Source organism: Corvus hawaiiensis, chromosome 30 (assembly GCF_020740725.1).
Source record: "Corvus hawaiiensis isolate bCorHaw1 chromosome 30, bCorHaw1.pri.cur, whole genome shotgun sequence".
Lineage (NCBI taxonomy): Eukaryota > Metazoa > Chordata > Aves > Passeriformes > Corvidae > Corvus > Corvus hawaiiensis.
In genome coordinates, this window is record NC_063242.1 from 10,647,002 (window position 1) to 10,661,590 (window position 14,589).

At 40.8% G+C, this 14,589-nt stretch overlaps 1 protein-coding gene across 1 annotated transcript; it reads left to right on the top strand.

The window, feature by feature from the left end:
- The first annotated feature begins 1,978 nt into the window (after positions 1-1,978).
- DSEL (dermatan sulfate epimerase like) lies at positions 1,979-12,413 on the top strand. The gene is made up of 2 exons (XM_048289440.1): positions 1,979-2,407; positions 3,002-12,413. Exon 2 carries the CDS (start codon positions 3,967-3,969, stop codon positions 7,609-7,611), a length of 3,645 nt encoding a protein of 1,214 aa, XP_048145397.1. The 5' UTR covers positions 1,979-2,407; positions 3,002-3,966; the 3' UTR covers positions 7,612-12,413.
- Positions 12,414-14,589: the final 2,176 nt, after the last annotated feature.

Genomic DNA, 14,589 nt, shown 5'->3' on the forward strand with positions numbered 1-14,589 from the left:
CAATTTACTTAGCAAAAATAAGCCTGAACTATTTTGCCAGTGCATCTTTGTTAATGTGAAAAAGCTGCCACAGAAAAACTGAAATGCCTTACAAATGCTTTCACTGCCTTACAAATAAGAGTTTTTCGAAATGGTACCATTTGTGAATGTACAGGTCCAGTCAGTAATTCATGTTCATGTTTCTCCACAAATATCACATTGCAATTGAACACTGTATATGTAATGATCTCAGCACAGGTCCCAGGGAGTGAGAAAGGCTCTTGGGAGAGCTTTACTCTTGCTTTTAACCTAACATAAGTCCTATACATACTCTGCTCATTCTGAATTGCCTGACAATTTATGGGAGAAGTCATTCTCTGAGACTTTAATATGTTCCAGAATGGGCCAGCCTTGGGGAAAAAATGTAATGGGTACAATGAGAATAGAAGGAAAGACTTGGGAGGTTTTCATTTGTAGCGTGTTCCACTCGGTTTCTTCAGACTTAAAGGGGAATGTGGCCTCTATTGTTGCTTTACATTTCCTTTTGCTCTCTTCCTGGAATAACTTCCCTAGTAGCATGAAAAGGCACAACTGTAAAAGATTCAAGGTCAGGGAATTATGTGCTGATCTTTGTTCATTATGCAAATTTCTTGTGATGGGAAGATATGATCCAGGCAATAATAAGTATTTTTCCCTTTTAAGCCAAGTCTATAGGGCACATCTGAGAGATTAGGATGGTTCCAGGCACAGTTCATCATTGATGTAAATATGCATAATTTAATAATTTAATCCTTCTAAGGTGCACTCTGTAGCACAAAGAAACAGAATCAGTATCCATAATGTATGGCCTTTCTATATTCATATATTCATTTCAAGATAGTTACACATTGAGTAGCTTAAGCAATACTTAAATATGCAACTGGATTTTCTAGGTATGGGGGCAAATGAAAAGTTAAAGAATTTAGGCCATGACTGGGAAAAAGTTATGCTTATTGAGATAATTAAAACCTATATCCTTTGAAATACAGATTATAAACACAGTAAGTGGTAACACACCCAAAATCTCACACCCTTTTGTTTCCTGCACTCGACTACTGAATAACAGCTTGGTATCATATCAGGTCACAAAATCAGGCTCTGAAAGTCATCACCGGCAGCCCAAACTGTGATTCAACCCCGAGAATGGTATTATACCTCTTGGATTTTGTGGGCGGACCACAGCACCAGGGGGGCACAGGCCAGTATTTTCTGCTGGCCCTTCAGAGCACCACTGACTCTGACCGAGATGAGCGGAAGAGGATTTTACACCTCATGACGCCTTTATATTTTACTTCAGAAGCCTTCAGCTAAAGCTGAATAAGAGCCATTTTAATGCATCGCATAAAACGAAGTGCCAGCGCAGGAATGGAGTTATAAAGAAGTGTGACGGCCACAAACAAAGCAGATGGTGCGTATCCCCGTGGTCCCTGGGACACGGACACTGTTAGGGAGTTATTCCGCTCTCACGAAGTTGTCACCCACAGCAGCGGCGGCTCCTACTGCCCTGCCTTGCCCTGCCCAGCCCAGCCCAGTACAGCTGGCCGGTCCCCGGGCCACCACCGCGCCCGTCCCTGACACTGCCCCGGCCGGGAGCTGCGGGGGCCGGTCCGCGGCGGGGCGGTGGCTTTCAGCCGGCCACGGGGGTGACCCAAAGCGGCAGCTCTTCTTCCACGAGCCCCCTCGCACCTCCTCTGCTCCCCGCTCCGGGACCCGCTGCACCGGGTCACCGCGTTCTCCCGCCTGCGCCGCTGCCAGGCGCGGCCCCCTCCGGCCCCGGCCCCGGCCCTGCCCCCGGGCGCTCCTGCCGAGCCCCGCTCCGCCGGCAGCCGAGGCGCAGAGGCGGGGGTGGCATCCGCTGCCGGGAGCGGGGCTGGGCTGGGTGCCGGGAGCAGCGGGGCAGCGCCCACAGCCGCAGGGAAGAGCCGCCGGGAGCCACGGCGGGACTGGCAGCCGCCCGCCGCCGAGCTCGGCGCGGAGGATCGGCACATCCCCGTTCGCCGGGGGCGGCTCTGCCAACCCCCCCGTCGCCTCCCCGCCTCCCTCCCCTCCTTCCCTCCTTCCTTCCCTCCCCGCCCCTCCGGAGCGACATCCCTGCGAGTTTGCCTGGCTGCCCGCGCCCGTCGCTGGGCGCTCGCCGCCGCATCTCTCTCTCCATCAACTCCTGGGAGCCGCCGGCGGAGGGCACGAACCCGAAGTTGCGGCCAGCCCGGGTGGAAAAGTAGCGGCAGAGAGGAAGGGGCCGGAGCCGAGCGCAGCCCGGCCCAGCCGAGCGGGGCCGGCGCGGCGGCCGCCACCCGCAGCCTCCAGCCGGGGCTGGCCCCGCGCCCCGGGCCGCGCCGGCCGGGGCAGAGCGACGCAGCCCTGCGGGAGCCGGCGCGGACCCGCCGCGGTAAGACGGGGCTGGGCTCGGGGGCGGCGGGCGCGGGGGCGGAGGCCCCGCGGTCCTCGCCGAAACTTGTGCAAGTTGTGCGGCCCCGGGCACGGGCAGGGGCGCGGCGGCGGCGGGCGCCCTCTGCCGGGCTCGGTCCGGGGCCGGCGCGGCGGAGCCCCCCGGGACGGTGCTGTCTGCCGGGGTTCCTGCTTCCCGCCGTCCTTTCGCCGTCAGAGCCGCTCGCCTGGTATAAATACACTTACAATTCAATTTTAATTCGAGCTGAAGTGAATTCCGGTGGCGTGTGTCGGATTTATTTCCATGAGTAACTGCTGGTAGCGTAACTGGAAAATATTCCCTGAGACCTCATGTTCACGCTGGAAAAGGTGAAATAAAGCGAGCCTGAATAGCCAATCTGAATTGCTCTTTTGCCAAGGGTATATTATGTGGAACTTTGAAAATGCTCCTTTTCTTATTTTTTAATTTCCGTCAAAGAAAAAGTTAATTAACTCATCTTTCTTTTAAACTTAGCAGCACTTCGTTAGCCAAAGTACTTTAAATATGTTCTGACATCTACACAGCTTCAGAGAACTTTTGTTTCTGTTCCCACAGAAAGAACCAACATGCGAAGTGAAAGGAAACCTGAAACTGCTCTTCTGACAAGAAAGTATTGGCTTTCTGCCTCTTCCACATGTTTTCCTTTTGCATCATAATGGAAGGAGCAGGATTTTTTGAATCATTGAGGCCAAATTTGGGCATCACTGGCTGAAGAAAAGATTAAAAGAGATTGAAAATATGTCAATATTCTGTGACTCCTAATTCAGATTCATCTTCACAAACAGAGAGGAATAGTGGTTAAAAGCACTGCAGTTTCATCAAAAGGATTTAATGGAGGGTCTATGTTGTTTTTTTTAAATTATTGTTTTCCTTCATGTCCCTCTATGAATCCCAAAAGACAGAGATGGAAAGAGTGTGTAAGGAAATCAAGAAAAGGCAAAGACTGAAGACAATAGCTTCAATTTTGGAGTCTATTTTCCAAGTGCTGTATATTCTCTATACTATCAAATATAACACATTGTTTTGAATAAGTTATATCATTTTGTGATCAGTGGAGTTTTCGTCAGCTCTAAAAGTGGAATTTGACCTGCTTGAAAGCTTTTTTAAAAAGCAAATATATGACTCCAATTCTCTTTTCAGATCATGCTTTTCAAGTTACCAAGAGACAGTGTTTCAGTCTGTTACTGTGCATTGTCGACCTGTGCTTTATATGCACATCTTAGAGCTTTTACTTTTCCCCTGATCTTAGTGTTTATGCTTGTAGTGCTGTGCTTGAGAAAAGTGTGAACAGACAAGGCACCTGAGATTTAACTTTTCAAGAGCCTTGTTGTTTCAATGTATCTCAGATTATAAGTAATCTGAGCCTTTGTTGTGTAATGCACAGTATACAATAAGTCTTTTCTCCTAAAAATATGCCTTAAAATACTATTTTTTTTACTAACTGGATGAAAGTTTGATATCTGAACACTGTGTTTTGTGAAGAAATGTATGTCTGGGGAAGAGGAGCTGCCTAATGGATCATGGCTCTGATGTTCACAGGGCATACTTTATTTCTAGCATTAATGATGTTTGATGTCTTCACTTTTGAAGAATCTGTAAGCAATTACTCTGATTGGGTGACGTTCATAGAAAATGTAGATCAATATAAAAACCAGCAACTTGAAGGTTTTAGTGCTGAGCAGAAGCTGAAAAGAACAGTTCTTCATCCAAGCTTGTATTTTGACGCTCAGGATGTTCAGGCACTGAGGCAGAAGGCTCGTACAAGCCATTTGCATCTCTTCAGAGCAATCAGAAGTGCGGTGATGGTTATGCTGTCCAATCCTTTATACTACCTACCTCCACCCAAGCACGTTGATTTTGCAGCTAAGTGGAATGAGATTTATGGTAACAACCTGCCACCTCTAGCATTCTACTGTTTGCTGTGCCCCGAAGATAAAGCTGCATTTGATTTTGCCCTAGAATATATGGATAGAATGGCTGGCTACAAAAACTGGTTGGTTGAGAATGCACCTGGAGATGAGGTGCCACTTGGTCACTCCCTAACAGGATTTGCCACTGCTTTTGACTTCTTGTATAATTCACTGGAAAATGAGAGAAGGCAAAAATACCTGGAGAAGATATGGTCTGTAAGTGAGGAAATGTATGAGTACTCCAAGGTTCGTTCCTGGGGAAAGCAGCTTCTCCATAATCACCAGGCAACCAATATGCTTGCTTTGCTTATTGGGGCTTTAGTTGCAGGAGTGGACAAAGGATCTCAGGCAAATATTTGGAAACACACTGTTGTTGATATGATGGAGAAAACAATGTTTCTGCTCAATCATATTGTAGATGGGTCTCTGGATGAGGGAGTAGCTTACGGGAGTTACACAGCCAAGTCAGTAACCCAGTATGTTTTCCTGGCCCAACGCCACTTCGGTATTAACAACTTGGAGAATAACTGGCTGAAAATGCACTTCTGGTTTTACTATGCCACCCTATTGCCAGGATTCCAGAGGACTGTGGGTGTTGCAGATTCTAATTACAACTGGTTTTATGGTCCTGAGAGCCAACTGGTTTTCTTGGATAAGTTCATCATGAAGAATGGAGCTGGTAACTGGCTGGCACAGCAAATTAGAAAACACAGACCCAAGGACGGGCCAATGGTGCCATCCACTGCACAGAGGTGGAGCACATTACATACTGAATTTATATGGTATGCTGCTGAAATCACTCCTCATCCCCCTCCTGACTATGGTACTGCTAAAATGCATGTGTTTCCTAACTGGGGAGTTGTTACTTACGGGGCTGGGTTGCCAAACAGTCAGACAAACACCTTTGTATCCTTCAAGTCTGGAAAACTCGGTGGACGTGCTGTCTATGATATCGTTCACTTTCAGCCCTATAGATGGATTGATGGGTGGAGAAGTTTCAATCCGGGACATGAACATCCTGATCAGAACTCCTTCACTTTTGCTCCCAATGGTCAGGTGTTTGTATCTGAGGCTCTTTATGGACCTAAACTGAGCCACCTGAACAATGTCTTGGTCTTTGCTCCATCTCCTACAAGCCAGTGCAACCAGCCTTGGGAAGGACAGCTTGGAGAGTGTGCCCAGTGGCTGAAGTGGATTGGTGACGAGGTTGGAGACTCAACTGGAGAAATTATAACAGCCTCCCAGGCTGGTGACATGATGTTTGTGAGTGGTGAGGCGGTATCTGCTTACACGTCAGCAATGAAACTGAAAAGCGTGTATCGCATTTTGCTGCTCTTAAATTCTCAGACATTGTTAGTAGTTGACCATATCGAGAAGGAGGAAGATTCTCCTGTTAATTCAGTCAGTGCCTTTTTTCATAATCTTGACATTGATTTTAAATACATACCCTATAAGTTTAAGAACAAGTACAATGGAGCTATGATGGATGTGTGGGATGCCCACTACAAGATGTTTTGGTTTGATCATCATGGGAGTAGTCCTGTTGCTAGGATACAGGAGGCTGAACAAGCTGCTGAATTCAAAAAGCGATGGACTCAGTTTGTAAATGTTACCTTTCCAATGAAAAGCATGCTTACAAGGATTGTTTACCTTTTCTATGGCCCGTATGTCAATGTCTCTAACTGTAGACTCATGGATAATGCAAAATCTGGATTTCAGATTTCCCTCAGTGTCAACAGCACTGAAAATACCATCTCTGTTGTGACTGAGTATCAGAATTTAAAGGCAAGGTTTGATTACTTGGGATTTGGTGGTTTTGCTAAAGTAGTTCATGAAAATAAAGTGACCAAGTTTGGTCTTGGTACTGAATCTGTAAAAAGAGAGATGAAAAATAAAAGGGTAGTTTTTCCTTTTGGATTCAAAGTGAACATAATTGCAGGGTTAATTTTGGGTGTCAGTTTGGTCATACTGGCTTTTCAGTGGCGGTTTTACATATCCTTCGGTAAAATGTTGCGTTGGATCCTGATACTGGTTGTCACACTGTGGCTCACTGAATTGGTGGATGTGTGGAGCATGTGTACTCAGCCCATCTGTGCAAAGTGGAGCAGTGACATGACAAGGCTAGAACGTGATAAAGGCAATAAAGCCAGACAATTAGAAGGAAACCCCATTGTTTTGCCAGATGTTATCATTACTTCACTTCCCACTTCTGGTGCAGAAATTTTAAAACAGCTGTTTTTCAATACCAGTGACTTTTTATACATCAGGATACCTACACCCTATCTTGAAATTCCTGAGACTGAATTTGAAATTGATTCTTTTGTAGATCCATGTGAATGGAAGGTTTCTGATGTCCAGAAAGGTAATTTTCGTCTTATCCAAGGGTGGCTTCAGTCTCTAGTTCGAGACACAAAGTTGCATTTACAAAACATTCATTTATATGAAGCTAGCAGAAGTAAAATTGCTCAGCATCCTGCATTAAGCAAAAAGAAAAGGTCCAAAAAGAGAGAATCCCTGTCAGAGCAAAGAAGCAGGGCAAGAGGGAGTCAAGAAAAAGATGCTGAATATATAAGGGAACTGAGAAGACATCTCGTCTATTATCCCAATGCACGACCTGTGCTTAGTTTAAGCAGTGGGAGCTGGACATTAAAGCTTCCCTTCTTTCAGGGAATCTTAGGACCATCAATGAGAGCATTATATGTAGTGAGGGACCCACGGGCATGGATCTATTCAATGTTGTACAAAAATAAGCCAAGCCTTTACTCCTTGAAAAATATTCCACAACACTTGGCTGAGATGTTTCAAGGGGAGAATGGTAAAGAAAAATGTAGTTTGAATGAAGGCTATGCCTCTGAGTTTGAATCACTAAGAAAAGAAATTTCAAATTCTAATTCAAATGCTATTTCTGTGTTGTCTTATTTATGGCTAGCAAACACAGCAGCAGCAATGAGAATAAACAGGGACTTGCTGCCAACAAATTATCAGCTGGTCAAGTTTGAAGATATTGTGAGCTTTCCTCAGAAGACGGCTGAAACTATTTTTGCCTTTCTTGGTATTCCTCTTCCTCCTGCTAGCTTAAACCAAATATTATTTGCCACCTCCACCAGTCTTTTCTATCTTCCTTATGAAGGGGAAATTTCACCAAGTAGCATTCATGCCTGGAAACAAAACATGCCCCATGAAGAGATTAGACAGATTGAAGATATCTGTTGTTCACTGATGGACCACTTAGGATACCCAAAGTTTATAGAATAAATGCTGCTGGTCAGCAGAAATTTGCACTAATGATCTCTGACTCCCAATTTGTGGATAAATACTAGAGAAGTTTGTTTATTCTTGTAAAATGTGTACAGTCTGCTACTTTCAGAGAGATTATTTTAAGAAAAATGTAACTGCTCTTGAAACTGTGGAAGGTTTTTTTTTTGTTTTGATTTGTTTTTCTTTAAAAATATATTGTAACTACTTTTGCGGCCTTTCAAAAAAAGCTATACGAACCTTTGCAGAAGTACCAGCTGGGGCCTCTATAGCTCAGGGGATTCGTAGTAGAACAGAGAGCTTTTCACCTCCAGCTCACCAGTTTGACTCCAGCCCAAATGGTTAGTTCCAGAAAGTATTTACCATCTGATGATTGTATGATGGTTTATATGAAATTACACTTGTCAAACTGGTCCTGTTCCCAATGGTGATTATTGGCCCCCTTGGACAGGTTTTCTGATGCATTCTGTTGATGTCTCAGTGGTCACTATAGTGGTGCAAAAGTAAACATAAGCTGAGATTTAGGGCTGTTCAGCATCCCCTTAGTGGGAGGGAACAGAACATTTGAGTGAATCTAGTTTCTTATTTACAATTTGAGCAGACAGGCCCAGGACTGGAATGGACTCCGATAATAAATCTAGTTCTAGGATATGTTTCCTGCATGTCAGAGATGTGGTACTTAAATTGGGGTTTGACATTAGACAAAATAGAAGTCTTAATTCTCCACTCCTGACAAAGTGGTACCCTTTGTGAGCCTGAAGTAAGTTATCTGGAGAAAAAGAAATGGGATGAAATCTAAGAAACTAGCAAAATCCCTCAAATGAGCAGTTAAACTTATGTAGTTTTGACCTCCTTCAACATAACCTAATTTTGAAGGTTGTTAACATATTGACTTCTTGAACTGTTTTATTCTGTACCTCTTGTCTTAGAGGTTCTGGAAGGGTTTTCTTTTTTTGAGTGAGACTCTTCCATCTTTCTTTGATGTAACACATTTCTGTGCTGATTTTTGTGCATAATTTCCCTGGGACCAGTGCAACTATGTCATGCCATTGGCAATGGCTTATTGTTGATGTCTGCATAAAATGCAATCTGAGATTTAGAAGGCCTCAGTAAATCTCTAGCCCAGTGTTGCTGTGGGATGTTTTGCTTGTCTGTATAATGAATTTCTGAAGGACAGCCATTGCTAACCTCAAGTCTTCTGTCAGAGAGGGGAGAGATTTGAAAATCACCTGACCTTCAGCCACCTCACATTTGAGTGATTTTTCCCTGCAGCAACCTATTTCCAAGGTGGTCTGATTTTTATCGTGATTGGTGTTTCTTTAACATGGTGCTGTAATATGATGTTTATTTGAAAACAGATAGGCCTGATAAGATAGTTGTATCTTTGTCACAGCTTATTTTCTTCTTGAGTCACACTCTTTGTTTGCGCATGCCCATTACGAAAAAAAATTCCCATTTCCCAGTTGAACTTGCTCAGCATTCTCTGGAAATGCATGCATTTTGTAAATGTCTGCAGATGTGTATATCAGATCACAAAGAGACATCTATTTCCTTTACCGTCTGTTTTTTATTACAAGTGGAATTGTGTTGAAATATGCTTCAGTTGGTTTGTGGGAGCTGGAATCAGAGCTTATTATATTGAAATATGCGTGTAATTGTTATTTATTTGGGTGGTAAGCATTGGGCAATGTCAAAAGTGCAGTGAGTTTCTTCATAGAGATTACAGATACCCTTGCTGAATTTTAATATAAAGGAGTTCTGTTTTCTTCCAATCTTACCATTGTGTCCCTGTTTTACCCAGCTGTTTTGTCCCTCCCATATCTACATTTCATATCCTTGAGATATCTCATTGCAACCTAGATAAAAGTACCTCTTTCTCAGACAGTCATTAGTATGCCAAACAGGCCTCTACCATGACAAAGCTATTGATAATTTGTGGTCTCACTCACAGTAAATTACCTGTCATTTACTAGCAGCAGCTGTATTTTCCCCTTCAGACCTTTGTTTCACCCTTGGCTAGGTGGAGTGCCATGTTAAAGGAAATAATATATATGCATTGACATATTAGTGAAAGTTTTCTTTCCAAGTATCATTCCTTTAAATTGACTTCCCTCTGAAGCCATTTTTGATTGTATGTTAAAAGAAAGTATTGATGTCTGTACAGTTTGTTCTTGACAGAATAAATTTCAGCATTTACTTTCTATTCCCAGGATTTACAGTCTAGTATCAGAACAAATAAAAAGGCTTTTCTCTGTCAGATGTTTTAGGGCAGCTGAAGGTAGGATTTTGTGGGTATACAGAGTTATTCTTAAAATTCTCTTCTATTATTTGAATTCAGAAGAATAGTCACTACATAGATACAGACATTAAGCTCCCCTTTCTCTCTATAATAATGTTTAAGACTGTCAATAAACTTTGAGAATTGTTTGACCTTTTTGAAAAACATGTCTGTTTAGGTCCGTTGTATTGAAAAGTGTTCTGACACTTCCATTTACACTTTCATAAATACACTCATGAAAACTAGTCTCAGTACTTTATTTTCTTAACTTTTCTTCCTTTTTCTTCCTCTGTTAAATGTTGATAATTATTTGTACTATATTGTAGTTTGAACTGTCCAATTATGATACAGCTAAGATTCTGGTGTATTAAAAAGGCAGGCTTTATTTAAATGCTTATCTCTAAATCGTATTTGGAAGCATAAGAAAAATAAACACCAAGGAACACATTTCAGTTATTTACTTTGTAAGTAAGTGACATTGGCCCTGGGGAGATGCACATAGGTCTTGGCATTCAGAGTTCTATCAAATGGGATAAATCTATAGTCTCTGAGCACATCTAAATGCCTCTATTGCTCCCAGTAGGATTTTTCCAAGAGCAGTGTCTGTGGAGATGGTTCTCAGTATCATGGTCAGATTGGTTCCTTCACCCTTTTTGCACGCAGCTGGCATTCAGTCCTCATCATATTTATGTTTGAACAGTTAATTTGACAGATCCAGAGTTTAATATCTGTACAAGATCCACTGGCACAACTCATTTGACAGTGTCATACTATTCTGTTAGTGCTAGAATGCAATTCAAACAAAAATCGCTTTTCAGATTTTATAAAGTTATTGTTAACTGATTTGTAAAGCTTCAGCCATGGATAAGAATTTTTTTAAACTGTAAAAATGGTTTCATTTGCTTTTGAAACATAATGGTATAACTGGTAGCAAACTCCTGTCCATCCTACACTCAATTATTAGTATTGGAGACACTATTTATTTGATGAACATAAACATACACTAACTGGAATATAATACTGCCTTTCCTGAAAACATTTGTAGTGCACAGTTCAAGATTAAGGATGAAAACATGTTATCAATATTTCTGTAAGTTACAAAAATTACCCCTTTTGCAAGAAGACCATATGTTGGGTTCCATATGTTGGAATATTTTGTGATTAGAAACTGTGATACTTGTTTAGGTGACTTAGTAATTTATCAAAATTATTTCTTTTTACTTGCATATAAATTTTCTTCAAGAGGATAAGTACTGTATCTTAACAGTTCTATGGTCAGGGCACCATAAGCCTTCATTCCTTCCGCTGTACTCCTTTTTAGATTTGGTTCAGACTAAAACCTGATTTGCTTAACTCTCATGATGAATGGGCTGTTTTCCAAGTGAAGAGTCTGTCTGGAGGCTTACAGTCTTGAATATCATATTTCACTGTGGAATATGGACTAGGAATTACGGATCAAATCTGTAAATGGTAAGATTATCAGAACCACTTACTTGGACCATAAATGGAATGATGTCTTGGTGACCTCAGTGAATGTTGTGCCATTGATTTCAACAGGAACAAAATACTGTCCTCTGCTATCATAAAACTATTATCAACTAGTTAGCCCGAATATTCCAAAACAGAAGAAATGACAGGAATTAAATACCTGAAATGATCATTAAAGATTACTCTTCTTGTTATTTAATGACAAAAGGAAATGTATCTTAATAGTGTAAAAAATATAAATTGCTCTGTAACTCTAATCAAAACTACCTTATAGGCTGTCTGATAAATTTATAAGCCCATAAAAGGAGGTATAGAAACAAACACATATTCAAAATAATCTACAAAGCCCAATTTTCAAATGTCAGGACCTTGATTTTCTTTAGTGAGAAGAAATTTGCTGCTATGTGATCAACACTATTCTCGTAAAGGATGTGAATGGATAATCTTGTGCTGTCTCAGAAAATACTTAATAATGGGAAAGTGCTGTTTCATGTTGCTGAAATGATGCTGTTTTAAATTAAACTATACATCTTTTGAGAAGGCAATGTGCTGAGAGTTATATGTGATGGAGGAGAACAAAGACAGTCTGATCTCATTCACTCAGAATAATTTCTGAAAGCCTCTTCATTTATGGTGGTATAAATTCAACACTTTGTTTACCGCCTTTACTGAGAAAGGTATTGTGGAGTTTTAAGACCATGACCTGAATTAATCTATGCCACATTAGGTAATTTAACTTTCACACCTAAATAAGGAGTCTTGTCACCTTAGAATCAATGGAAAATGAGTGTTGCCCTCAAAGGTAAATCAGACACTGCAGCTACCTTTTTAAATACTCAAAAGCCAGGAGTGGTAAAACCCTTAATTTAGATTCCCACTAACAGGCCTCTGATGAAGTAGGATGAATTTGGATTTAAATGTGTATGGTCTTACATTTGAGTAGATATCTGTGTCTGGGCAATTCCAGTGTATACACTGTCAAAACAAAATTTTCTGAAACATCCTGCATAAAATAAAACTATTGTTAGTAAAGCAATACGTTTGTGTTATCCTCTTTTTCTTTCCGTATTATTTCACCACTTCAGATACCACAAAACTTTGTGATGTGGTCAAGTGTACGTATCTATAATTTTAAAATCCTGCTATTCTTGTTTGTTTTGAATATGGAAACTGCTGTTATCTTTCAGAAAGTACTGATAGCAAGACCTGGTTCTGTCTGCCCTGGAATGCATAGTAAGTACATTTGGTATTAAGTGAAAGACCACAAAATAGCTATATTCCTAGAACAGAAGAGGTGATTTCTCACCCAGTTTTTTGGGAACTGGACAGCTGGTGCAATCCTTACATTTGAAATCTCTTAGTCTATAAACACTGTTTGCAAACTTTGTTTTTAGAGTAGTCCTCTTCTAGTTCCTGAACTATACACAGGAGTTTTTTCAGAGACAGATATTTGGCATAGAAACCATTCTTAAATGTAAGTAGGTAAGCAAGTTGCAGCAATCATGAATGTTCTCGTGTGTTTATTTTTCTTTTTAAAGACATGTAATCAAGTCAAATAAATGAAGCCCTCTGGATATCTTTTGCTGAATGTGGGCTGTCACGGGTAGCATCTATCAGATCCAGAGGCACAGGTAGTTCAGACTCCTTACTGCTGCAAAGACCTGTAACCCACAGGAGGTGCAGTTCTAGTGTTCTGCAGCTGAGTTTTGCAGGTTTAACTGTTTTTTGTTAATTTAATTTTGCAGATTATGTTTGGGATATAACTTACAGGAGCAAGAATAAGACCTGATTCTATCTTTCCTGTGAAATTCAGCTTTTGGTTATAAAGAAAAGGTTTGCATGTTTTTAAGTATTTTTGAAGTGATATTTAACTGTCAAGCAGACATAATGGGGTTTTTTTCTGGAGGGTGTTAGCCCTGTGCCTTCTCTTTTAGTGGCTGCTGAATGATTTTGCAGTTGGCAGGCAGCAGGTGCTTATGCTTTGTAGCTCATCCTAGGTCGTGTCATTACACAAGTAATTTTTTTTTTTAACCTTCTGAATCTTGAACCTAACTTTGTATTTCGAGAAAGTTATGTGGAAAATGCCTGTTATGATAGGAACAACAACGTGTTGTGTAAAAAGAATGTTGCTGTTTATTGCAAATTCTTTGACAATATTTGTCTTCAGCTATTTTCTGAAAGGATGTTCAAAGTGAATAAATGCTATGTACAAAGCTGAGAGAAAACTAATACCAGGAGCATGATAAAAGGCAGGCTGTCAGAGAAAATAAATGTACACGTGTATCTGTGAAAGCCATTAATATTTTCACTTTTAATTGATTTTCTAAGAGACTAGTTGCTTACATTTTCTTTGGCTTTTTTTTTTTTTTTTTCTTTTTTCTTACCCTCTTCGGTTTCCATCCTACAGCTTGCCTAGAAATAGACTTTTTTCCTATGTTTTCTGAATCTTTGAAATGTTTATTTTGTTGCATTTGCTTGAACCTTTTGTTGTGTTTCAGGATCTTTGAGTCTGTTCTCTTTATAAATTGCATCCTACAGCTGCCACTTGATTTCAAGAAACATAATCTCAAAGGTAGTGAGGGATATAGGTACACAGAAATGAACTGAGAAACAGGAGAAACAAAATGTTACGTTGCTGAAGAGAACAGACTTTAAAATGTCTGTTGGAGTATTTAGATCATAATGAGCTAACAAATCACGCCTGAATAATAGACTTTATTATTCACTTTAACTGATTAGCTGAATATTGTCTGTTTCAAATTACCATGTGAGTACTGATGGAAAGTGAAGTTAAAAGGGAGTTTTGTTTGTAAATATATATTGATCTTTTTCTTCAAAACAGTGCTATTCTTTTGTATTCCCAAGGTGTGTTCATTTGCAACAAAATAGCTGTTAACTAATGCATCTCTGTAACAAAACTGTTGATATCAAAGGATGCTTTTCAATGACAAGAGGCAGCTTTACCTGCTGGGTATAGATTCACTATTGATGGTTTCTGAACTGCCAGCATCCTTTGGTGACACATTTGAAAGAAAAGCTTCTGTAAAAAAGAATTGTTTCATCTTAAAAAATGGACTGCATTTTTGCCCAGCAAAATAGAGTTGACATGAGAAACTGCATATTACAGACAGAATACTATCAGTCATGATTAAACCAGTCACATAATCAGATCTTTAAAAGTATGGATGTAGTTCTCATCTATTCCTCAGCCT

Excerpts from the sequence above, each read along its gene's own strand:
- DSEL (XM_048289440.1), top strand. The coding sequence starts at position 3,967 with ATGGCTCTGATGTTCACAGGGCATACTTTATTTCTAGCATTAATGATG.